Source organism: Ambystoma mexicanum, chromosome 3q, assembly GCF_040938575.1.
Source record: "Ambystoma mexicanum isolate Mex_15411 chromosome 3q, UKY_AmexF1_1, whole genome shotgun sequence".
Classification (NCBI taxonomy): Eukaryota; Metazoa; Chordata; class Amphibia; order Caudata; family Ambystomatidae; genus Ambystoma; species Ambystoma mexicanum.
The window spans coordinates 214,891,977-214,919,021 of NC_090926.1; the positions used below are offsets into that span (position 1 = coordinate 214,891,977).

The following is a 27,045-nucleotide window of genomic DNA, read 5'->3' on the forward strand; positions in this document are numbered from 1 at the left end:
CTTAACAAAAACATCAATTACACAACATCGGAACTTCAATGAGTCCTTCATGTGTACCCAATTACTTTTCACGTCCTATTAAAACTTCCTCTGTAGTGCATTTTGCAAGTAGAAATGCAGTTTATGATTCTCCTGCCATAGCGTGCGTCACTCTTCTAGGATTGTTACAGTCCGTTCCTATACCCATCTCCCCAATGCTTTGCTCCTTGCTTGCTTACTCCGACAATATGCAGGATGGCCCACTGCACCTGGTCCCCATCGCTTTTGTGCCCTTCATTGAAAAATTGCTGCACGTCGTTTTCACCAGAGTGTCAATGCCTCTTGCGCATACGCCCCACTTGGTTCTCACTATGCCCCTTTTATGATGTATCCCTGCTCAGGGCCATCTGGAGCCCATGCAAATGGCAGCAGCGTGCGGTATACAAATCCCAGTGACATTTATTTATTACATTTGTTATACGCCCAGACCCAGAGGTATCACGGCCTAGTTACAGACAGTGGGTGACATAACTTAACAGTTCCAATTAGTAGCTCCTCTTCTTCTAGCCTTTCCTAATGAGCCCACACTTGGTCCACCGTTCCTGCTGTGCAATTATTTATGATATTTCAAGTCTTTTTATGGTACGGTACTGTTTTAAGTCGGTATTTGTGCAATCTGCTTGTTTTCGTTCGAAATTATGACTAGTTACCATGATCACAGACCTCAAGTGGTATATTTTGACCATAATCTCGACATTAGGAAGCTCAAGTACAGGTCCTGTAACAGCATGCAAATAAGTACAGCTCCCTTCAGTATTTCCACCAATCTAAAGAATCAGCATTGCAATTAATATAACAAAGGATTTCTAGGAGTCCTCAACAGGCAATACATCCCAAACACAGGGGAACACAGCACAATACAAGGTAGAGGATTTAAACTGTGCAAATGGACCATTAAGATAAGGGGAAGAGATAAATTTTGCATGTGCTTCAATGTTTAGAACTGATGGAAGTATGCAGAAAATAGGCAGGTAGTTTAGTATCAAAGGAAGATTGAAAATGAAAGGAGGACATGGAGGTTAACATGGTCAGACTTCAGAGCTGGTCAACTTCATTACTGGTTCTTAGAAAAGCTCTAAACCAAAATGTCTTATGTTGCAACTCTCACAAGAAAGCATTAAAAGTTGAAAAAAGTACGAGCAATGAGCTAAAGTGCAGCTCCTAACACCAATGCCGAGCTCCTGCATCAGCATTGAAAAACATGTAGCTAATGTACCAAACCCAGTAAAAGCTCTTCGCCTCATATGCACTTTCAGAATAAAAAATTCACGAACCCACGACCCCTAAATCAGACCTATAATAAATAGCCACGGGTTCAAGGCCGACTATTTTAACAAGGCAGTTGTACAACTTACTTACAAATGGGTCAGAAGGGGTCAGATCCATAACACATCAGATATGTTCCCTCTACAACTCTATTCCAAATGGACTACTAAGAAGTTTGAGCCTCAGGTTTCTTAATTTGCATTAAAAGGTGGCTGCTGCAGACACTGAGGCCATATGTAGGCGGAAGAGGACAATGCTTGTACCTCATTGGCACTTGTGATGCGTATGCCACAGAATCCCAGACAAGTTCTGCTACTCCAATAATACTTACAACTTACAGCAAGACTAATAATTTGCATCTCTGGCCCTTTGATTTTATAATCGCCCTTCAGTGCATTAGATTTCATAGGTATATTAGTATAATCCACATATAAGAGGGCCATGTGAAAGCTCTTGTTGACAGGAATAAGGAAATTATTGTTATTCTTTTTTAAAAACATGAAAACCCTGCAAGGTATACATGTTTTGCATTTATGGAATCAAGGATGCATTTTTCATCCAAGACTGGCCATTTAGTTTTTTTTTTAATGCTAGAGGTCATAGTTATGTGGCTGCCAAAGTGTTTCAATAGGTGCAACCCCTTCAGTTGGGCTTCTGACGCCTAGTCCCGTACCAATTCCTCATAGCAGTCTAGGGTCTGCTCTAGTTACTATTAGAAGAACTATTAATTGAAAAACACTGAAGACTGGGCATGAGTAAGACCTACAGCAACCTCTAATCTAGCAAGACCCTGCTGACTGTGAAACTCAGTCCTGATGCAGTTGGAATCACATGCCTTGCTAAGAGGGTGAGGATAAAAGGTGCACATTACCCTTGACTAAGTGGGACAAGCCTTTTAAGGCCTTCATAGAGACTACTGCCACTCTAATTATGACAACATAAATGTCAGAGCACTGGCATAAAGTAGCACCTAAGACTAGCAGTCTGGAAAAATGCAACTGCCAAATACTCTGAACTACGAACAAGACTACCCACCCAAGTTGACATTTTAAGGGGTACCTCCTAACCTAAAGTTCCAGCACTGCAGTTTGTATGCAGTCTTCCGCCATCATAAATGCACCTCCATCAGACCAATGTGTACCATACCAAACACAGACTGCATGGACTACTGTGGCTCCCAGCTCCTCTAACACAAATATCTGTGAAACCCCACTTCTGCAACTTCTGACCCTAACCGGTGCACAACAGAAGATGGTTCCATTTAAAAATAGCTAAAGGTCACTGAATAAGCTAAATCTGGACAGTATCTGTACAGCATTTCTCATGAAATGTGGTCTAGGTGCACCAGAGCAGAACTTATCCATGTCGTTCTAAAAACCCCTATAATGCAACAAGAATACAACAAAAACAGCTACCCGCCTACACACGTGCCAGGTGTGTGTCTAGTTGCACAACGTGCTACCTTTCATGTCGGTCAATTATTTGCGACAGAAAACAGAGAAATACATATTTTAATTCATGGATACAAAACACTTAGAAAAATTAAAAACAGGGGAGACAAAAATGCACATAACATTCCATAAGAGAACCTATACTGAAAAACAATTGTCTTGACCAGTTGGTTTTAACTGAACACATTCGTCAGATGCTGGTGATGTAGTGAGGTTAGTAAACAAATAAGGTGACATCCTATTATTAAATGAAACCTAGATGCAATTCACTATCCTTGACTTTGTTAATTTTTCTGTCCTTGACTTTGTCGACACCAAAGAGTGTTCCTTGAAAAGCAGCAATTGTAAGCACTCATATCGCGCTTTTGTGATATGCAAACAGCACTATTCTGTTAGCTATATACGGACTGTTACATCTCCGTATTTCCTTTAACAAATTAGGTAAACTTCAATTTACAATACGAAAAACATCACATACGGGACATGTGTGTCCGCAAATGAAGCTATATCGTAGAATATCTTCGCTTGGATCAAGAGTTTCAAAATCTTTGAAAAGAAATCACAGTTGGGACCAGTGAATCCTGTCCGCATTTGTTCTAAAATCAAGGCCACACACGCCAAATAAACCACGAAAAGGAAATTTACCAATGAACTATTTCTGAAATTTGGGAGATCTATATAAATCAAGTCCTGAAGACGGGTCCGACGCATGCCTGATAGCATTAAATAACTAGCTACTGAGCCTGTTTAACTATCTTTTGCCAGGACCCAGAAACACACTCTTTGGTGTCGACAAAGTCAAGGACAGAAAAATTAACAAAGTCAAGGATAGTTAATTGCATCTAGGTTTCATTTAATAATAGGATGTCACCTTATTTGTTTACTAACCTCACTACATCACCAGCATCTGACGAATGTGTTCAGTTAAAACCAACTGGTCAAGACAATTGTTTTTCAGTATAGGTTCTCTTATGGAATGTTATGTGCATTTTTGTCTCTCCTGTTTTTAATTTTTCTAAGTGTTTTGTATCCATGAATTAAAATCTGTATTTCTCTATGTTTTCTGTCGCAAATAATTGACCGACATGAAAGGTAGCACGTTGTGCAACTAGACACACCTGGCACGTGTGTAGGCGGATAGCTGTTTTTGTGGTATTCTTGTTGCATTATAGATTCATAGTAGTCCTTTGCCACACAGCCCCCTAAAAAAGAGGACTCCGCAGCTCTAACTGCTTTATTTCACGTTCTAAAAACCCCTCCATCCGTTTAGCAAAAAGTGACAAAGATTACCAATGGAGCTAACAAACCCCTCCATCCTGACAGTTGGAATGATATTATGGTCAAGACAAAGCAAATCTGTGAACCATGTGTTGCCCTTATTGATCAGTGCAAAAACAAATCTGCTTTGATACCACACAAAACTAAATTTGCATTCATTTTCATGGCAGACATACATTTGATGATCTATTTCCCCATAGCAGACTGCCATAGGGAAACCACAGCTATCTCCCATTCAATTCTTTTAAAACTGGGCTTTCACAAGATTATTTTGGCCAGTCTATCCTCTCTCTCAAATGAAAATATACTTAGGTGGACATTTTTCATCTGCCAGATTTTATTAAAGTTTTGAGGAAAGATAGAGTATTATACAGACGTACAAATGAGTATCGTTCCATAAGTGCCCAATGCGTAGTGTAATAAAAAGTTCTAACGAGGAGTAGATTATTCTATAAACTTAAATAACAAAGAAAAAGGGAACATACCAGGATCAAGACACCCTGGTCATGTCAAGTCAGTAGCACCTCAGAGAAGAACTATGCAGGATGTGGGGTGTATGCAGACAATTATTTACTCAAAGTGTTAGCTTTTCCAGATGTAATCATGTAGACCTCACTAACAGGCTTACACGCATGGTCTAATTGCTCAACTACCTACATCAGTAGCCTACTCAGAAAGCCACATGCAATGCTTGGGGTAAACTGTTTTATTGTTCCTTTAGAGGACTGGTATAAACCACGATGTAGCAACTTTTGAAAGCTGAAGTTTGGGGAAGGGGAGGATGAGGAAGGGTTAGAATAGCCAGCACAAATTATCTATATGTAATGTTAGAGACTGTCTTAGGCATACGACTAAGGGAATTTGCTCACCTGGGATTCCTGTCGTGAAAAGGACTCATCGGTCTCCTTCTCCACTTCTTCCCTGCTCGGTGATCTGGACAAGCATTTGCTTTTGCTTACAGACTCCTCTAGCAGCCTCTTCTCGGACTCCTTCATGATTTCCAATGGTTCTTGTGCAGTGTTAATGTTTGACATTGTCAGCATTGTAAGGGACAATCAGTGGAGACCTAGGCAAAGGAAGGAGGACAAAGCATTATTTTTCAAAATACTGGGCCATAACATGAAAAAATACACCCCTGGCAATTGTAGGGAGAAAAGGAGTGAGGGCACAGTAGGTTTTCCTACAAACAAACTTTCAAATGTATAGTTTAGGTCAGGTACCTTTGAAAATGTAGATCGACTTAACGTGTTGGTCTCTAATCTGGTAATGTAAAGCAATTACCATCAAATGTCAACCAACAGGATTTATATGTAAAGCTGACATTTTTAAGTGGCCAAAGCCAATTTAACGGATCCTACAATACTAGACTGAAAAGTCCCAAAAAGCAAGTCTTCCATAATTTTCTAATGGATACTGTATATTTCCCGAAGATATCACAGCTTCTGGCATAGCTCCATGCACCGATTGTACTAGGCAAATTCACAAAACCACAAATGGTGCAGGAAAGCTCTGCCCCAAATCCCTCATGGCGTCACCTGCACCACTTGTGTCAGAAGTGAAATGAGAGGTTCATAAGTAGAGCAGCACAAGCCAAATCACCTCTGTTCTACTGAGTTGATGCCAAATATTGGTAAACCTGCTACAATTTTACAAGCAATCTCATATTTGAGGGGAGGGATTGTGCATCAATGATAACTCTTTAGAGGAATACCATATCTATCAGTAAGAGATATGGGAAAGGATACCTTTCTGCTACAGACTCCTCGGTTTCGAAAGAAGGTCTTAGCAGTAATATCTGTGAATGCAAAGCAACAGAAGAAGAACCCAGAAGCTACATGAAGACATTTTGGAAGACACCATTCAAAGCAAGTATCTGACAAGGAATCCAGGAAGTAGTGCTTAGTGAAGGTGTGTAATGAACACACGAATCTATGCTTGACAAATGCCCTGCACTGGCACCACTTCTTGCAGAGAAATATGTGCCCGACCTGTGGAATGAGGCCTAAAGGAACCTCCTTCATAACCAAAAAGTCTATTTGCATGGCCAGAGCTCAAAGGTTGCACTTGCCACTAGCCAATGGTGAGCGATATTGGACGATTGGGGAGTAAATAAAATGGCATGCAATGTTCATCTTAAGAATTAAGGGGCCAAGTGACTTATGCCTGGCTAGTAGCTTGCAACTTGAACTTCTTACACCCGTACATAGTACTAGACAACACAAAAACGTTTGCTAAGTAACAGCCTTGCATTTATAAACGTGAACCAATAAACCAAAAAGCTGTTCATTTTCTCTTGCATGTAGAAGCGAAGCAACTTTATGAGTCAAATATACAAAAGCATGAACGTTCTCCTTGGGGGGGAAAAAAAAGAAAAAGGGGCTCCATACAGTTTTCCGCTTGCTCACATGTCTATCTGAAGTGACAAATTTGAAATAACATTCTGTGTTAGCAACCTCAAAACACAGGCATGCAAAGACTCTAAAGGAGTTGTCATCACAACATCAGCACCAAAGAGCGAGCCCAAGAGGGAGCAAAAACAAGGAGGAAAGAATTAAATGGGCCCTTCAAACAGATCATTATATTGTGAAAATGCATTTATTGAGGTTAGCCTTAAGCTCCCCCATTTTGTTTCATGCACACAAATCTAAGTATACACTCATGTAAAATTAACTAATTTACTTTAACAGTTTGCAATGATTGTACAATACAACATGACATTCTTATTATTTTATGTCTCACAGATCTAAATGTGTTAGCATATTATTTCCATTTGTAATGCTGTTGTAATTTTCATTGGTTTGTAAAGTCCATCTGCCTATTGGTATTAAGCCTGATAAATCCTTGATGTTTCGAGAATTCCTATTTCCCCCCTCCACCCCTAAGTAGCGATAATCATTGCTATATTCAAGGATAACTGTTGCGCATCACACAGTATAGTCCCCATAGTATCTTGATCAATCAAAATCAGGTCCATGAAATATCGAGCAAAATATTCATGCCTTAAATCACAGTTTTTGGCATTCCAGCATCACATGCTTTAGCGTTTCAGGTACTTTGTCATTCTCACAGAACCTACAAAAAATAGTTGCCTTCTTATTCACATCCCAGCCTGCCTGCACCACTCTAGTTGGAACTAAATTAAATCTGAATCTCATCTCGATACAATATTGTATATTCAGGTGTTTTTCTATATATTTCGGTATCTGATTAAGATTTTTTGAAGGGGAAGTACCCATTTTGCAAACATTTATACCTTTCACGAAGATCTTAACCGTCTTAACCCAATCGAACATCCAGAATGTCTTTTTGGCTCCAACAGGGTTCTCAAATAACAGACTTTTGTTAATTCCTGCTTCCACCATTTGTTCTATACATCTATTTTTCCAAGTATTAATCACATCAGATATTTCAGCATCAAAGGTCTGGGATATGATCTCAATCACTGTTTTTATACTGATCCTCCATTTTAAATCTCGTATAGCATTAATGAACTCCACTTTACAAATGCCTCAAGGGAAGTAAGACCTAATTCATTGCATATTACAGACATAGGAACACTTTTTGGTAAATTCAAAAGTGGCTTCCAATATATGCCTTCCAGATACAGCCAATTTGGTTGGATGCTAGTCATCTTACTGGAGGCTCCGTAAGTAAAGATCGGAATTACTTTTTGTCTGTAATATGTGATGATTGCTTTGCTCAAACATTTGTCATATTTTTGTTGGATTGCTTTTGTTTGCGAGCAAATCATAATCATCTTGCTCTTGGATCTTGCACAGGCTGGACCAAGCGCGAACAAATATTTTCGACTGCAGCTGTTATTTGCATGGTTATCATAAATGCACATACTAATAAGAATAGTTTATGACACAGGAGATGTTCTGTTTGTAACAGGAAAGGGATATTCTAAACCAACTGTAAAAACATGCTGCACAGCAACCCTTGGTCATGAAAACAAAAGATATTGTTGGTAGGAATGTTTCCTTTCAGCGAGAACAGTCTTGTCTTGTAAGATCACAAAGTTAGAATTTACAAGCATGAAATCACTGGCGAAATGTATGCATGTTTTCACAAAAAACCCTATAGGTAGCATGGAACTAAACTATCTACGACATGGCATTTCGCAGCAGAACTCATGTAAACTGGAGTGTATAAAAGACATGCTTTCCTTGCAGTAAATTGCTCACTTCTGCACAGCTATTGCTGGGTAGAACCTGGGTGCGCTTGAAGCAAATAAACTCTGTTTATACTCATCTGTCTGTGGGTCTGATCTCATTTGCAGTACAGTTATCAGATTTTGGTTTTACAATATGAATAGAAAATATAAGCCATACTCCAGCATTCTCTAAAACACAAAGAAAGACATTAATGCCAGCAGTCAGACTACGTAAAGACCCTCATAGGTAACAATACTTAAAAATAGGAGCAATGGGCATGACGGATGTAGATGCCAACCACACCATCTCTGACATTTTCTCCACCTGCCAGCATATATGCGCTTTAGAGCATTTCTACATGCTGTGATAGGATTGATTATATCAAAGACCTAAGACAAGTGTGACGGGTTAAACCTTTATTTCAAGATTGCTCATAGGCTTAGGGATGGCTGTGCTCGGTCTCTATGCCTCACTATAAACATTTTGAGGTTTTTCAGATAGAATTTGACTGTTCCCTCTACAGGGTTTCAAACAGGCAATTTGACTCACTCCAAATGTGGGATACCAAAGTCTCAAAGCCCAATTTTTCAAGCAATGAAGATTCTTTCAAGATAGTCCGGTTTCTATTTAACGTGGTTTCCCAGCATGCCCTATTTCAATCAACAAAACTGATTCTCAGTTCAGTTTAAGTATGCAGTATATCAAGCAATGACCTGTAGGCCAGTTCACTGAGTTTTCAGGCTTCCTTTTGCAGCATGCAGCGATTCGCACATTTACATCACCTTACTTATTCTGTTACACCAAACTGCTTTAAACCCGCACATGCAGTTCTACGCCTGTGCCTTCCCCAATCCCTCCCACCAGGTTCCCCTGGCCTTGTCCAAGGTCTCTCGTAGACCTCTGTTTCCACTCCTCAGGTTTCATCCTTCATTCTACACTGGAGGAATGTACTCTGCTTGCTCAGCAAAGCTTTGCAGCTCCAGATTCCAACTCACATGTTGTATAGCACAGCAGACAGCATTCTTCTCGGTCAGTTGTCTTCACCAGCAGCAGCAGCTGCTGTATCAGACATCAAGCGGCTTCTTTGACGCAGCCTTATCTCTGCATATTCTTTCTGCTCACGCAGGTAACGACACTATAGAGTTTGCATGCCCTACTTTGAGAATCTGTTGAAGGTGCTGTTCTTCAACCTCTTCCCAACAGATGGACAAAAAGACCTCCTACTCACCGCACTGTGGGATTTTGGGGCAACGTTATTCTTGCTTGCTGATACAAGCAATTGTTGCCATAGGGAGTTTTCACAGAGCATATCGTGATATCTGGAAGTTCCAGGTAACACATCCTTCTCACCCAGTCAGGAGCCACAAGGATTCCATCAGAATGTGGGAAAAAGGGAGGAAGTGCATGAACTTGGTCCACATAGCAACTTACCACGGACTATCTTCTAATATTCCTCTGTGGTAATTCATGTAAAATAGACACTTACTGGGCAAAGAGATCAACCTGTAAGAGACTTCACTTGGAACTTGGTCTCCAATATCTCATGGAGTAAATACCAATTTTGGAACGTCACCGGCTGCATTCAGAAAGAATCTAGTGAAACATTCTTCATGACAGCTAAACAAGACCACCTCTGAGGAAATAAATCAATCCCACACAACCTTGCTTGTTGAAATATTGATAGAGAATAGTACGGTGAAGCATTACCTGGTTAAGATTCAGCCTTATAGAAGGGGAAAAAGCAATCTATGGCAGCCTGGTTGCTCTGAAGTATAGAAGACCGACATCTCCTGTGCTTGTCCTCTTTGACTGCCCAATGAAAATGCAGCAAGAAGCGCTACTCTGTCCCTCAAAGCATCGATCACAAGAGTGAGTAAACACCATTGTTGCAAAAAAGGGCTCACCCTCATAAAAGGCTGGTGTGCACAACTGGCAATTTGACATCTCGATTTAGTTGTGCAGTACCCTTTGGAATACTGAAACAATTAAAATCACAGAGCCCACTTCAGCAACCTTTCAAAGTTAGATTTCATGGGCAAGATGAAAGAGGGCAAGGAGTTTAAATATTTTCTCTTGAACCAGGGATGTCGTCCTTAAAAAGGACACTGATGCATATCACTCAGACCAATATGTGGGTGGAGAGTGGGGATTTTCTAACCGAGTATCCACCACCACTCCTATGAACCAAACATTCTGGAAGCATCCCAGAGTAGAGGATGCTGCATGATCAGGCAGCAACTCAGAGATTGGAGCCGGCTACAAGTTTTAAGGGATGTTATATCACAGATCTAGTAGGGACCTCCCTTTAAGGAGCCAGTCATCTTAACGTAAAACATGAAGCATTTCTCTCCAGAATTGAGCTGCAACTATAGTCAGTATCTTCATGGAGACCATCATGAAAGTCTAGCAAAAACAGTCAAGTAAATTAGTAGGGTGTACCACCTAACTAAAAAGTTAAAGACGCAGTATTTCTTTTGCTGCACCTGTATGGATCCCAGCAGTCGAGGGGTAGCAAACAGTCCTGTAGAGCTTCGAGAACATGTGCCAACATTACCATTTTGAATATTTCCTTTCATTAAAACGTGGTCATCACAGATCTAGAATGTGTCTCAGGTCACCCCCATGCTTGGACAGTAGGCAATAGCTCAAATACCATCCTGCACTACCAGAGACGGGCTAATTCAAAGGCCCCCTTGCTCACACTTGTGAAAGCTCCAGACAGACGATATCAGCCAGTGAAGACGAAAACAAACCTGGAAGGATTAGCCGGAGGAAACTGCAGCACTGCATGCAATAATTTTGGTAAACTACTTGTGAAACCCTCAGTCTGAGGTGTTCTGACAACTTGTAGGAAGGATCAGATTCTGCACCCTTTACCACCACAGGTGTCAAATGGACCTTGTGGTCAGACTTTAGACGGTTTAGGTTGTGTTCCTGCATAGAAGACATGGGCTGCAGACCTTCAGCGCCCAGAGATCTTCCCTCTCTCTAGACTGTGGGAAAGACATCTCTGCTAGTAGTATTGCTTTTTTGCCCTACTCCTCTGTTGCCCAATAAATGGGCAAGGACAAAAGGTAAGGACTTTTAAAAGAAATTATGAAGTTAAAGGTGCTTACAAATCTAATAGATGTGGCCTAGATGGCTATTGCACCAAAGAAGTGTGTCATCAAATTGAGTGTCTCCAATGTAATTCTGTGCAAGGGACAAACTCCAAGGTTTCAATGGAATTCATGGATGCACATTATCACACAAGTGGCCATGGACATGGCAAGACATTCTAAAGTGCAGTATCCAGTTTTAAGAATTTCTTTTGCAACCCGTTTTACCAATGGACACCATGTAGGTAAAACAAAAACAAAACAGATACGTTTCCTGCTGTGTGGGCAGAAGTTTCATTTGTCGTATCTCACAAGGTATGGGGTGTACCTGGCCAAAGTTCAAGTGGCATCAGCATTATGTAAAGTACACTGCCACAGGTGACCACGTTGCCACCAAAGTAATTAATGTTTCCCTTTCATCATTTCAAGGAGTGACTTAAGTGCTAGGGTTTTAAACCTGTTCTTAGAGCCTACACAACTAGAATTAGTGAGGTAATGAATGCTTGCATACCCGGTTTTCTTTCTAATGTGCATTTTGGGAAAACATTTTAGAAAAAGTAAGGACTGATGGTGGTTCGTCTTAAATATGCTATGGCATTTATAATGCGCCTATACACAAGTGTTTCAAGGTGCGACGAGGCAAGGGAGGGGAAACCGAGTGAGGACAGAGACAGCGATCCTACTAGGCCAGGTGACATTGAGATCACGCAAGTAAGGGGAGGGCGGGAGGGGAGGGGGAAAAGGGAGGGGACAGTGCAGTACATAGGATGACTACCAGTACCATGAGGATACCACTAAATGGGATCTGACTGGCTGTCTTGCTCCAAACGCTCTCAAGGCTTGTAATTTCATAATTGCCAAAGGAGGATGAAAAGCTCTAATGACCACAACCCATGCAACCACACTGTGGAAAGTGGCAAACTCGCCCCATAAATTTAACCTCTGTTGAAGCAACATCTTGCCGTTCAGGACAAACAGGACAAACTGTTCTTCATAAAGATCCTCTTGACAGTTATTGAAAGCTTTGTGTACAGTTCACATCTAGCGCTCTTTCCAGAAGAGGAAATGGTTCATTAACATTTTTAGAGAAATACTCAAGGTGTACCACATGGATATAGAAATGGTGTCCATTGTTTAAATTACCAGGATAGAAAGGTAGGAATGTGCAGTAGGTGCATAACCCAATGACATCTATAATAAATTAGATTTAAGATTTTATGGTACAAAAGCTTTAGCGAGACATATCATGGTTTTACAGCAAAGTAAAGATAGAGGTAGGGAAAAGGAAGTCTAAAATAAAAAGACAGGCGAGATTTATGCTCCTCTTTTTCTATAAGCTCAAGCAGCTCATTTCCAAAACACTTTATATTAACATACTTTGAAATAAACTTAATTCCCCATAATCATGCAATGAAAAAGGTAGCATATTTAAGAACAAACATGTGACTAGTGTCACATCAACATTTCTTCCAGCCATACAACTGAGGACTTTCTTCTACTTTCCCCCTTCTTAATCGACAACTGGCATAGAATGCTGGATTTTCTTCTCCCACAATGGAAAATGTAAACTAATAACTTGAAAGCTACCACCACACAGAGTCCAACAATCATCACTTAGGTTTGAACTCCATTCCTGCAAAAACGGAACATTTAATGACTGGCTTCAGAACTCAAAAACTCATCAACTCATTATGCTTATTTAAAGCTTACTCGCTACAACAGTTGATCTAAGGCCTGTAAGAATCCTCAAATACTAAAAGACCATACCAACACACAGACCAATCTGCTGGTTTCATAATATCCTCTACCCAAGCTCCCACCTGAAAGGCCTTCAATGCAATTGCACCACTTGTCAAGAGTGTTACAAAACTAACAATATCTACTGCGGGATGTGCTAGCATTCAGGGATAAGACTGCCTTATTTGACTTCATGATAACTAACCGACCTAGCCTGTTTTGCTTTAAGCGGTCTTCTAGGTCATAAGATAGCAACAAGAAAACAACTTGTGGTGATCTGAAAAAAACAAGATAAGACACCATTCTCAAATTAAATTCTGCTTCATACCCTGGTGAAATTGCAGAGTGATAAGAATTCATCCCATATGCTTTCCCCTCCACTAGAGGTGTCAATACGCTAAGAATCCATACTCAACTTGCTGAAATCTGCTCCTCACCCCGCTCAAGGCACTAGCTTTTCTAAACGCCACATGCTTTTCTATAGCTCCTTTGCGTGGATGGCACTCAGCTGTCTGGGATAAGGGAATCTGCTTTTTCTGAACGTCCTGCCACCTTCCATTTGCAAACGAAATTCCCCATCCCTACAGAGAAATGGACCAGTTTGCTACTAGCGAATGGGACAGTTGCATAATCCCTCATGAGAAGAGGGCTCTGGGGCAGTCTGATAGGAGAATCTGAAAAAAGTTCCAATATCGCTGGATACGAAACTTGTGTTATCCACTGAGGTCCCATCAGGGCCAATTTAGCCAATATCCAGAGGGATCAGGCAGGTTACCTGCCAATCATTACAAATGGGGGAAAATACATAATTTAGCCCTTAATTCCAAGATTTCAGGAAGACGTCCAATGAGACTATCAGACCCAGCTGACAACAAAAGAAGCATGAGAAAAGACTGTTCAATTGGGTTGCACAATCAATCGGGGAGCATCAGCGTTTGTCAAGTGCTTCAAAATACCTAATTTTCAGCTACTGGAGGCTAAGCGGCACCTGGAATTCCAGTCTGCCTCCATATTGGAAAACCCTTGCATGTACTTGGATGCCATCAAAATCCTATTCCCCAGGCAACAGTGCCAGAAATCCATTGCTATCTCTGCAAGGAGTATGGATTGTGTTCCCCATAGATGACTGATTAACTGAAATCCTGATATTTGTTAATCTTCAGAAGGATTTAACAATCCACTCTGCTTTGGCGATGGGTCAATTTGTAATAACCTGCCATGAGCTCTATACAATTGATATGCCGTTCATGCTTCACTGCCATCTATTTGCCGACTGTGTATAGAAGCCACAGTGTGCGCCCCAAGAGCATTGTGCGCCCCAAGTTTATCGGCTGGTATGAGACTCTAAAACCAAGTCCAAATCTGCACCGAATATGACGCTGTCATTCAAGATTTCCATACACTCGGGCCACCAGTGGAGCTTCACACACCAGGTTATGCTTGTAAAAAACGAGATCCAGAAGGTGTGGCTATGGGCAATTGTAAAGTCTGTGGCATTCGCTCATGTACAGGGTATGCATAAATCTCAGTGAAAACACAAATGGTCTGACAAATCCAGACATCTCCAGAAAGCCCATCAAATCGTGTGCATATGTCTTTGTTGTATGACTGTAAGGAACTCCTGGTGGCAACAGTAAAGACAGACAAGTGATCACAGTTCAATGGTGTTTATTAAACTGTATAGGTAGGTGGGAAAAACGCCTAGTCTAAACCTAAATCTAAGATGGGAGCAAGCTACAACCATCAGATAAGGCAGTCCTAGTGGCGTCCTGTCAAAGAAAAGGGCCTATGCAAAAAATAAATTAAAAAAAAGATTGCCAATCCTTATGCTAAATACAAAAAGTAGTGTGGGATAATGTTTTTAAGAAAGAAGGAAGTGTTCACAAATAATAATTTGGGATGCGGTAGTCTGGTCTCCCTTCCTCACATGTTCAGCAGTGATAATGTAGGCCTTTGAAGCACAGCACACACCGAGGGTTTCCTAGCACAAGCTAACCATTCCACTCTCAGCAATCAAGGCATTCGGTGGTTAAGTCTCTTTTCTACAAAAAAAGTCTCTTGCAGCTGTGGGTCGGATGTATTCGAAATTATAAACAAAATCTTCTCTGCTAGCACACTGGGTGATGCCTTTCACCCTTGGATCTCCCTCTTCCGGGCGCCGATCCTTAGAAAGTTCCTTAATGATACCAGGAACTTTGATCGCTATATCTGCTTGCTCTCGAAGGCCTGATCAGTTCAAAGTAAAACATTCAACAAAAGGTTCCAGAGTTCTTCTAGTGTTTTGATTTGGGTGGCTGTTCTAGGCCCCTGGGTTTCCCCTATTCTGGGCTCAGACCCCACTTGAATATTAACTTTTCTTTGTCCTCTGTCACGCTCGCATAGCATGCATTCAAAGGGCTTTCCCTCTTGTACCTGGCTTTGTTGCATTCACGTGCCAGTGGGTGTTGACTTCTCACCCTTGGATCCCCCTCTTCCGGGCGCAGATCCAACTCAACTATTTGTCTCCCTCGATTGTGTTCACTATGGCTTTAAATGCAATTTGGGTGTGACCTTCGCGAACCTTAATGTCTTTTTATACAGTTTACTGTGGACATCCATCTTTCAGGTTCACTCTTGTCAACACATTATTTCAGGAATTTACACTTTGCCACCTTTTATCGGCATCCCTCTTTCGGGTTCACTCTTGCCAATCTGGTCAATCGTATGGCTTTCTCATTCGCTCTTAAGATGCGGGATTCTCTTATCTTAGCTTCACAATCATCTGTCAGTCGTTCAAAGACTTTCAGCTATACAGAAGATTTTACAAGACCTCTGTATGACCACTTTGACACCTTTGTCCCCTTTTTCGCCTTTCCCCCAAGGCATTCTGGTTATGGTAGTTTCAACAAACAGGTAATCGCCCAGAATTTTCTCAGTGAGCACCCACGTGGTGTCGGACTCCTGTTACTGGTTTTCCACCTTTTCTCATCAATAGCTCTTTCAATGGTTCACAGTTCAATTAGCCCTTTGCTACTTTTCTTTCAATACAGTTCGGTTTCTTATCGACTCGGCCCTCAACTCACCCTTCTATTCACTGGCTTGCTCATCAGCAGACAAGGGTCTCGTATACCGCTGACATCTGATGCAACACGCGCTGGCTATTGTTCAGTCTTACGATTCAGCCTGCAGAGGTTTCCCGGACCTTGGTCTGAAACGGCAAGGTTGCTTCTATCCTAGACAGCCAGCTCTCACGTCATTCGGTCTGCTTTGCTCATATTGTGCTCCACCTTTTATCAGTGTGAGGAAAGGGAAAGGGCAGTCAGGTGTGTGTTCTCATCAAGTGCCTGACTTTGCCTGACCCTGGTGTTGGGACATGTCAGGTGAATGGCTCAAGTGTTAGTCCGTCGTCCTTTGTAATATGCAAAAGTGTTCACGTCGGAAAGAGGGGAGGGGGGTAAAGTGTTTGTGTATCCTACGGGGAAAAGCTGTCATGAGGAGGATACCACATCTCATCTAGTCTGTGTCCCACTTCCACTGCCCAAGGATCAACCCCCCCCACCCGCATCCAGGTGATCCTCCCTCACTGGTCCACCCCCAGGAACTGGATCCAATAGCAATGGTCGTGTCCTGGCCACCTGGGTGACAGAACCCCTGGGACTAGTCAGGGAGGCACCTTAAGGTTTCTCACAGCTACCCTACTGTAGGCACTGCATTGTTAGCACCATCCTGTGGACTGTGTTGTCATCTCTGGGGTTGTCTCTGGGTTTGCCACCAGTCTCATCCATGTTTGCCACGTCCTTTTGGTGAAAGGAACATATCAGTCACTGCTCTTGCCAGTATTTGGCAGCCAATTTGCCCACTTGTGAACTTCTGTCAAGCTGAAAGCAACCAGAAGAATGGCCCCTTCCTCTTCCAGACCTTTTTCAAAAGCGGCATAGGATGCTCTCTCTGGTGGTTTCAGGTAATGCTGGATTCCCCTCGAGCTGAACAGTCAAAGAGGAATGACACACCCCTTTCATTCGTGGTGGCAAACATAAAAAGGAGGATGAACCTTGAACAGAGAAGAATCCTACGCAGAGGCTACGCAGAGGCACGCATCTGGCAGGAAGACGCCCTGAAGGGGCAGAGCCACGCTAGACCGTAGAGCCAGCGGTAGCATGGAGAGGGAGAGGATCGCAAGGGAGATGCCGGAAGGCTGGTGGCCGAGAGTCAACAAAACAGAGAACGAGACTGGGAAAGTAGAAGGACCGTCTTCACTGGTGGTGTGACCACAGCAAAGCTGTGGTGGGCCTGGGCCATGTTAACCAATGCCGAGACCATGCCACAGTGGAGAGATCATATCAGCAACCTCAGCATGAGAAGGGTGACAACTGCCGAGCTGGGCAGAGAAAGGGAATCAAATGCTACCGAAAAGGGAGAGGGGCGAACGGTTATGTCCCCTAGTGCGGGAGAAGCCAAGAGGGTTAATGGAGCCCAGAAAACAGAACATGATTGCTGGACAATGGCAGGCACTCAATCGAGACCCTGCTGAATAAAGCATATCAGAGGTCCAGAGGGCTTCTGGGAGCCCTAGAAAAACAAGTGACATTGATATACGAGGCTGGGTAAGCCAAAAGGGTTGCAGGAGCCAGAGAAACGCAAACATTGGATACAGGCTGATGCCTACGAGAGACTGAGTTAAAGACAGAGGACAAGAGCGATTTGGAGAGCCCTAGAAATACGAATAGTAGTGATCAGGACTGGGAACAGAGAGCCTGGAGGGTTACATTGCTCAAACCCAAATCAATAACAATATCAAAGACAAGGTCAAAAGTGGTGGAATCGCACTATAAAAATACCCTTTCGCTTTAAAGAACAGAAAATATTGGATGAGTGTGAAGACCTAAGAGGTTGGAGAACTATATTATGGAAAATTGACAAACTTTGGCCATTTGATGAACATGATTTGGGAGGAATCCAAGTAGTTTGGCCAAGCAAAGCAGAGCGGGAAGGCTACTGCTTAGGTCTATTTGTTACATTTCTTATAAAGTGGTAGGGCCAGAGAGCAAGCAGGTTTTGGATGGAGGCCAATTCTGCTTTCGACATTTGACAAGCAGACTTAATTATTTAGGGAATTACCCTCATTAGCAATAGGGTTAGATAGGCATTTTCTTATTATTTAAATAAAATCTCCTTGAACATACTAAATCTTAGTTCGATGCCTTCTGGTTCGCCACACTTCATTACAACCCCTTTATAACTAGCCCCTTCCTCTTTCTTTTAGCCTTGAAGTTATCAATATCATTCCTGTTTCTCTCTATTCTGTTTAACTTCAACAGGAAAGTTATTTACGAAACCGCTCTTTAGATTACATTCTCAACTGAGAATTCCAATTCTTACTGGAAACTTTCAGCCAGATCAAAATCTAGTTCATTGATACAGCGTGTACTGGTTCTGTCCCTCATAACTGTTTTATCTCTCTCGTCATGCCAGGTTATACTAAAGACAGCCTCTGTAGCACAGGAACACTAAATCCGATTTGTATGGTTAAAGTCACGCACATTCCTGCTTCAAAATGGATTGCACACTTGTCGCGGTTTGAATTGCTCTTTAAACCCTAAAGTGTTGAAAGTACAGCAGACCTGTGCACATCCTAGCACCCCATTTCTCTTCTAAAAAATGATGCCAAAATCTATGCGAGAGTCTCCACCGCACGATTAGAGTCGCATATGCCAGCCATAATCCACAACGACCAGGTGGGATTCATCCTTGGCAGACAGAGCGGACTTCACTCACAAAACCCTCCACTTAATACATGAAGCCAAGAAGATGCCGAACACACCTGTACTGTTCTCAATCGACGCAGAGAAAGGGTTCGACAGTCGAATGGCGATTCCTTGAGGCCACGCTGAAGAAAATAGGCCTAGGCCCTGCCCTCCGACGAGGAATTAAAGCTGTCTGAGGGCATCCATCACGGTGAACTCCCAGTACTCACGCTGATTCCACCTGACCAGAGGAACGAGACAGGGATGCCCCTTCTCCGCCATACTATCCGCATTATCACTGGAACCACTGGCATAGAAGATTATAACGAGCAACGGCATTGAGGGACTAGCCGTGAGCGCCCGCGAATATAAGCTGGCCCTGTACGCAGACTACATTCTGCTCCACATGCAGAATCCAATGACCTCGATCCCCCAGGCAATTCACCTTATAGAAGAATACAGAGCATTATCAGGCTTCAAAATGAACAAAACCAAATCCATCCTCTTCCCGCTGCACAAACCGTCGCCGGAACAACAAAAAGAATTTGAGCGCTTGGGACTCATCATTGGCGGCCCCACATTAAGATACCAAGGTGTCAATTTGACCAGAGACGTTGCGAATATATACAAAGCCAACTTCCCCCAACTTCTTGCTGCCCTTAACGCAAACCTTGCAAAGTGGCAACCCCTCACAATTTCATGGATGGCAAGTCTGACACCCTGAAAAGGGTTAGTCTCCCACGCTTCTTGTATCCCTTTTAGGTACTCCCAGTAACAATTACGGAGCACTTCTTCAAGTAAGTGAGAAGGGCAATAACCAGATTCCTATGGGAGGGGAACAAACCCAGAATACTCTATGAAACTGATACTACCAAAGGACCAAGGAGGAGTTGGCCTCCCAGACATTGAACTATACTATCAGGCGGCCCAATTAAGAATTCTCATCCCCCACCTCAGGGACAGGAAAGACCTGCAATGGGTTCAATTAGACAACGATAACTTAACCCCGGTGACCCTTGCAGAATGGATATGGGTTCCCCGGCCACAGCTTACAAGAAGACTGCGCGATCATCCTATACTGGGGACAATATGGAACATATGGAAAGAGGGAGAGGGAATGGTGGGCCTAACCATATGGGCCTCCCCCCGAGCCACCTATGGGCCCCAGGGATCAGAGAAGAAATCACAGAACACCCAAGATATCAAACTTGGTTCGACGCAGGGCTTGAAAGAGTGGACCAGTTATGGAGAAAAGACAAATTCATATCCGTCACAGACCTAGAAGAAGCCCTCCCGATACACCCCATACTGGTCTTCCTATAACTGCGCTTGAAAGGTGTGATGTCCAAGAAGGAACGGAAAGACAAAATTCGAAGAGAACTAACGCCCTTTGAGACAATCCTGGACACGGTCACCACAAACAAGGGCCTGTTAGCATACATGTAAAGTGCCCTAATTTGCACCGATCAAGCCCCAAGCCTCCGTCTAAAAAAAAAAGTGGGAAAAAGATTTTGGTCGGGAATTTGACCAACAGACGTGGGACACGATTTGCAGCACCCCATCCCGGATATCAATCGCCTCACAATACAAACTATATGCAATAAAGCTACTCCACAGATGGCAGTATGAACCTCTCAGACTGTCGAAAAGGTACCAAACCAACAGCCCGAAATGCTGGAGACAATGCCGAATGGAAGATAACTACTGGCATATGTGGTGGTATTGTCCCAAAGTTCGTATATACTGGAATGAAGTTCTAGGATGGATCAAACAGATGGACGGCATCGAAAGGAATCCAGCTCCCCTACTAATGTTCGGCCTAGAAGAAGAAGAGGACCTCACTAGGATTAAAGTAGTGGTGTCTTCGCTCCTGCTAGCAGCTAGAGTGTGCCTGGTCATCCATTGGAAGTCCCCACACCTCCCAGCTAAGAAAGAATGGATACACATCGCCAGAAATATCCACGCAATGGAGAAGATTACAACATCCCTCCACGATAAGGCGGCGCAACATGAAGAAACCTGGTGTGACTTTGTCAATCAGTATATATATACGAAATGAATGATCAAATGAGCCGTAAAGCAACGATTGCCGAAAACAACACCCCTGAAAGTGAAAGGATCAATCCCGAACACGCTCAAAGAAACCTAGCCTGCCACGAACCTTAAGCACAAATGAAGCACAGGAGAAAAATGTCCCACTCTATGTTAAGCATGAACTAAACTCTTGCCGACGAAATGGTAGAATCTGAAATGTTGTCGGAGGGAGGGTGGAAACTTGACACCAGCACCCTGTAGGGGTGGGGAGGACAATAACATTAGAATGTAAGACATTTATCCAATTGAAGTGTCATTTTGATGCACCAATGTGAATTTATTCTGCTTATAACTGACCATTTTTCATATGATTAAAAACCAATAAAACTTTTAAAAAAAAGAAAGTACAGCAGACACAATTGATGTCACCATGCACCGATTGGGAGTCGGATCGCAGGGTCTTGGAACTGGCTGATTGCGAATGGGCACTACTAAGAACACACCTAGTTTAAGGGGATAGGAGCGAGAGTACAGTTACTGGCAGATAAAGCCATCACTGAACATGTGCCGGCAGAGCGACTTCGCTTTCCAAGAAATCATTTTTTTTTTTAAAACAAGCAGAGAAAGATATCAGTGTCATGTGGCTCCACGTTCCAACAAAGTACCAAGCTTGCTCTGTACTTGTGGAACTGCAAAACATTCTAAAACCAATAATACACAAGCAAGTAGAATCCTGTATGAGCAGCTCTTTTTACAGAGTTGTGAGGGCAGTGAGTAAAACACCCAAGTAAGTACGTATGCACTGCTTGAGCATCAAAGAAAAAAAGGACAGAGGAAAGAAGCCCAGAGAGGCAGTAGATAAACTGATTGGGCATTGCAGTCACAAATTTGTTTTTAAAGAAACGGTCTTATTTTCCCTGTATGTTTTTTTTTAACCTTTTATTAAAAACTTGCACAGCTTCAACACATTACATTGTATGCCGTTGCATTTCTTATTTGTTACACTTATTCAATTGTATACACAGTTGGAATTTTACATGTTTATATCGTCATCTCCTACATTTCTAAGTACTGTCTGGACCCGCCTCACATCTTTCGGGCGACATGTCAGTGGCAAACTGGAATATACTTCTTCGTTGTCATTCGCCCAGGTCATGTCCTTTATCCATTCCTCCAATAAAGGAGGTTCCCTGTTTTTCCAACGCATTAGTATTACAAGTTTTGCTAATAACAGGCCTAAATTCAGGAGTTTGCGCCGTGTCGGATTCATTCTGCACACAACGCCCAACACACATGACACTGGATCCCAGTCTTTTGGCTGGTCTGACATTTTGTTAAGCGCTGTACACACCACAACAGCCCAATAGCCAGCAAGTTTTTTGCACGACCACAGCATGTGTAATATGTCTGCTGCTTCACTTTCACAACGCAGGCATTCTCCCGACACCGAAGTGTACATGCTTTTGAGACGGACTGGAGTAAAATAGGATCCGTTTAGTATCTTAACATTTATCAGGCTGCATCTGTAGTTTACAAGATATATTTTTTGCTAACCAACATATTTGAGACCAGTGTGCATCTGTAAGAGTGATACCAAAGTCCCGTTCCCATTCCCCTCCAACATCTGGAGCTTGGATTTTCCGGGTTGGCAGGGTGGTTTTGTATAGTGTAGAGGCCGATTTCTTTACACGGCTAGGGGAGAGTATATAACCCAGGCTTGGATGTGATGGTGGATCCTCAGGAAAACCCTCCCACGTGTTTTCAACTGCCGAGCGTAGCCTGAAGTATTGTAGCTTTTGCATCGGTGTGTCGTTGACAATTGCCTTTATGTCATCCCAGCTAACAAATTATCAACATCTAGGTCCCCGAAGTGGTTTATGCCTTTGTTCCTCCAATGTGTGGCCAATTGTACAGCCTGTGTCAGGGGGTAGGGGGTGTACGGTGCATCCCAAATGGTCATGACGGATATATAACGGCACCATTGGAGCTGCCCGTTAGTCTTGTCCATGCCCTACATGTGACCAGAGTGACATTCATGACATTGACGCTTCTTGATTTCCTTTCTGCCAGTGTGGGTAGGAGCCTCACTGAGTCCCCTCCCTTAGTTTCCAGTGTCAAGTGTGAAGCCGCAGGACCTCCTTTGTCCAGTATGCTGCATAGTATGCTTGTGCCGCAAGAAAGTAAAGCTCGAAGTCAGGGGCAGCTAGTTCACCCTGTTCATATGGTCTGGTCAGCCGTTTCCAGCGCACTCGTGCTTGTCGTTTCCACACAAACATTGAGTATGCCCCTTGAATTTGAGAGGAAGGGTATACCCGGCCACACTGGGACAGTGCTGAACATATAGAACAATTTGGGTAATATAACCATTTTAATTCGTGCTAAGCAGCCCATAAGCAAAATCGGGAGATGATTCCAGCGGTCGAGCTTGGCGCAGAGTGCCGTAATTGAAGAGTGCGTGCAAGCTGTATCGTGCGTGCCAACTCTGCTCCCAGATATTTTGCCCTTTGTGGTGCCCATTGGAGTCTGTGTATTTGCCGGGTTGTGTCGTGGCGTCCGTTAGGGGAAACACTTTAGATTTGGCAGCGATCAGTCTCAGACAAGAGTATTCTCCAAACTCTTTTACTGCTTCTAGTAGGTATCTCTCTGTGTTCCTCACATATAACATATTGTCGGCATAGAGAGTTATGAGCTCTATTCTGCCAGCCCGCGGTATCCCCGCTCGACTGTTTGGCCCTCTGTAAGTCGGCTAATGGTTCGATCACCAAGGGGAACAGTAGTGGGGACAAAGGGCAGCCTTGCCTCGTTCCCCCAGCGAGTTTCAAGATTGACGATAGCTTCCCGTTAACACATACCCTTGCATAAGGTTGCGCGTAGAGTCTACGGACCCACTTTATAAAGTTCGGGCCAAATCCATAATGGTTCAAAACGCTAAATAGGAAAGGCCAATACACAGTATCTAAGGCTTTTTGCATGTCCAATGCCATTGCGAGCCCTTTGGTATTTTTAGGAATTTCTGCCAGTTTGTTGTACCACCGTCAAAAGTTAGACGCTGTGGATCTGCCCAGTACAAACCCTGCTTGATCTTCATGGACCATGTGTGGCATTAGTGGGTTAAGGAGAGTTGTTAGTATCTTTGCAAACATTTTTGCATCAGTATTTATGAGGGATATTGGACGATACGAACCACAATCCTCAGGTGGCTTCCCTGTTTTGAGTTGCAAGGTTATGACCGGTTTGCGCGAAGTGTCCGGCAGCACGCCGGTTTCAAGTGCCTCAGACCACACTGCATGAAGACAAGGGGCCCAGTATCTCTATGTACTCTTTGTAAAACTCTGCACCTAGCCCGTCAGAGCCGGGTGCCTTCCCACCCGGCAGGACCTTTGTGGCTTGCTTTATTTCAGCTATTATCAGGGGGCTGTCTAGAGTATCTCTGGTTTCATTGGACAGCATAGTGCTAGGTATATTTGCTAGATAACCATTTCCCCTTCTGTTGCTGTGCTATGTGGGGTGGGGGGATACAATTCAGCGTAAAAGTCCTAAAAGACTTCACTAATCAGCTCTTGGCTCGTGACTACTACCCCATCCCTCCTCGTTATACATGGTATATGCGTACTCCCTCTTTCTCTGCGCACCATTTGCGCCAGCAGTTTACCTGGTCGCTCTTGTTCGCCATATCTATGTGCGGCCACTGGTCTGACAAAGTAGAGTAGTTCGACATCTGCCGCTGCTCGATAATCGTCTAATTGTGCTTTGATGTCCATCGCCATCTTTACTTCCGGAGTGGTGGCATACTGTGCCTGGAGCTTGGCTATCACGGTTTCCCTTCTCCCCAATTCCCTGCGTATATCTGAGAACTCCGATTTCTGAGGACATGGCGACGCCTCTAATGTAGGCTTTGAATGCTTGCCATAGAACTGCCTGACTGGTGACGGAACCATCATTATGCTCGAAAGATTTTGCAATATGCTGTAGCAGGCTGGTTTTATATACAGAGACTGCCAGTGCGGCGGCCTTGAATCGCCATGATGCTTTCCGTGGTGCAGTTTCTGGGATGGCCATTGATGCCAGCACCGGCGAGTGGTCCGATAATGTGCTAGGTATTAGTCTAACCTCCATCGACCAGCCCAATACTCTGACACCAACCATAGGTCTATCCTAGAGTGCATATTGTGCACAGATGAGTAAAAAGTGTATGCCCTCTGACCCGTGCAGTGATCGCCAGGCATCCATCAGCTCCAGATCTGTACCTACTACCCGTGCTGCACCAGTCAGGGATGTTTGATGTTCGATCCAGGTCTACGTCTAGTATGGTGTTAAAGTCCCCTCCACAAATGTCAGGGCTGTCTGGTTTCTAGCGCATTTCTGAAAGACCTCAGTTTAATAATCAGGGTCGTCGATATTGGGCCATAGACGTTGATCAGTAGCACTTCGGGGGTTGGCTGGCTTACCATGTACAACAACATATCTGCCATTTGGGTCGCATTTGGTTGCAAGGTGTGTAAATGGTAGTGCTCTTGTACCATTATCGTGACTCCCCGGGCTCTGGTTGAGTATTAGGTGTAGAATCGGTGGTCCCCCCACCCAGGTGCAATCTTACTGGCCTTATGCCCCAGCAGGTGTGTTTCTTGAAGGTACAGTATCTGTGTGCCTATTCTGTTGACATACGCCATTATCTTTTGCGCTTTCACAGGCATCCCAAGACCTCTAACTTTAGCTCGACAACTTTATCTCTGCTGGGGATCTATCAACCATTTTGTCTCCTCCTTGTATGCCACATTATAACACTTCAATATCTTATACATACATTACAGTAACCTAATGCTGTCTGCATTTTTCCTTCCCTTTAACACCCCAACCAGTTCCCCCCTTCCCGCTCCCCCACCCTCATAGTACCCCGAACTTCAACTATGCATGTCCTTGCCTGTCTACTCCCCCCCCCCCAACCTCCCCTTACCCTTTCCACTAAATCAAGCACTTGCATTGGGGTGCCTCTGCAGTGGCGGCCCGAGTTCGGGAGCGGTCTCTAGTATTCATCACTCGCAGATTTCGATCTCAGATTACGTTTCCAGAACACAGTGAAAAGGCCTACCAAAAAGGAGTTAGAATCTCGATGTAATGTGGTGTACTAGTCGATAGCAGCATCTGGGAAGTCCCTGTGATGTAGGTCCGGATCTGAAAGAGCTCAGCTAGAGATGTTTGCATCGCGTTCACAAATGAGGGGAATCATGCGCTCCCATCATTGTGTCCGGAAGGTTGCTTGTCAGGAAAGTTGGATGTTCATTTCAACGAAACTGGCCACCTCCTCTGGAAATGTGAAAAAATTAGGTTTATTTTTATATTGTAGGCGCAGTCTGGCCGGGTACAACATTGCGTAAGGTATCTTTCGTTCTCTGAGCAACTTCTTTACTCCCATGAACATGCGCCTCTTGTTGCACTGCTAGGGTGTAGTCGGGGAATATGCGGATCACACTGGAACCCATTTTTAATTCTTGCTGGTCTCCAGAGGCCCGTTGTACCAGGTAATTGTCCCTGTAATTCACAAGTCTTTCGATTATCGGTCTTGGACGGGTGCCCGGCTTCAGGCATGCGGCAAGTGATCTATGCGCGTTCAACAATAAACATCGCCAACCATCTGGGGTCTCCCAGCAGGTCTTTCAGCACCTGTTCTACTGCTTGGTCCATTGGGACTTTCAGCGCATCTTCCGAGACCCTACTAAGCATATGTTGTTGCGGCGTGATCTTGCCTCTAAGTCCTCACACTTTATTTTGACTGCTGATAGGTCGTTGGCCATGCTGGTCACTCTGGCTTGCAATGCTTCTAGTGTGTCTTTAGTGGTGCTAATCCTAGTTTCGACTACCGTAATGCGGCTGGCGGCTTCAGCTGAATCCAGATTGTTGTGAAGTTGGTGTTCATGCCGTCCAGCTGGTCATTAAGCGTAGCGAAGCTCTGTTGCATTGATGTGTAGACCCCTAATAGATCCATAGGCACTATTGTCGTAGGCGAATGGGGGTGCACAGAATGGTCTGAGGTGCTGGCGCTCACAGCATTCTCCTTGATCGTTGGTTTTGTGAACTTATCAATTGTACCACTTTCTTAGCAGCAGCTCCTTTGGGCATCGTACAAGGTCGAGGGATTCCCCTCCCTCGGTTATTAGTGTACAACGTTGCAGAGTTCCCTGAAGTTAGTCATGCGCAATTGCTGTATCCACCCGCAGCGCATATTGTGGGCGTATGACACATGCACAGGCTCAGTTGTGCCAAT

The 27,045-nt window shown here is 43.6% G+C and overlaps 1 protein-coding gene across 6 annotated transcripts in view; it reads right to left on the bottom strand.

The window, feature by feature from the left end:
• Positions 1-27,045, bottom strand: part of R3HDM2 (R3H domain containing 2) — a 2,186,793-nt gene that overhangs the window by 1,616,740 nt on the left and 543,008 nt on the right. For all 6 annotated transcript variants that reach the window (XM_069653574.1, XM_069653576.1, XM_069653575.1 and 3 more), the window contains one exon: positions 4,904-5,100. In XM_069653574.1, the coding sequence (XP_069509675.1) occupies positions 4,904-5,077 (174 nt within the window). In that variant the 5' untranslated portion in view covers positions 5,078-5,100. The remainder of the gene's footprint in view (positions 1-4,903; positions 5,101-27,045) is intronic.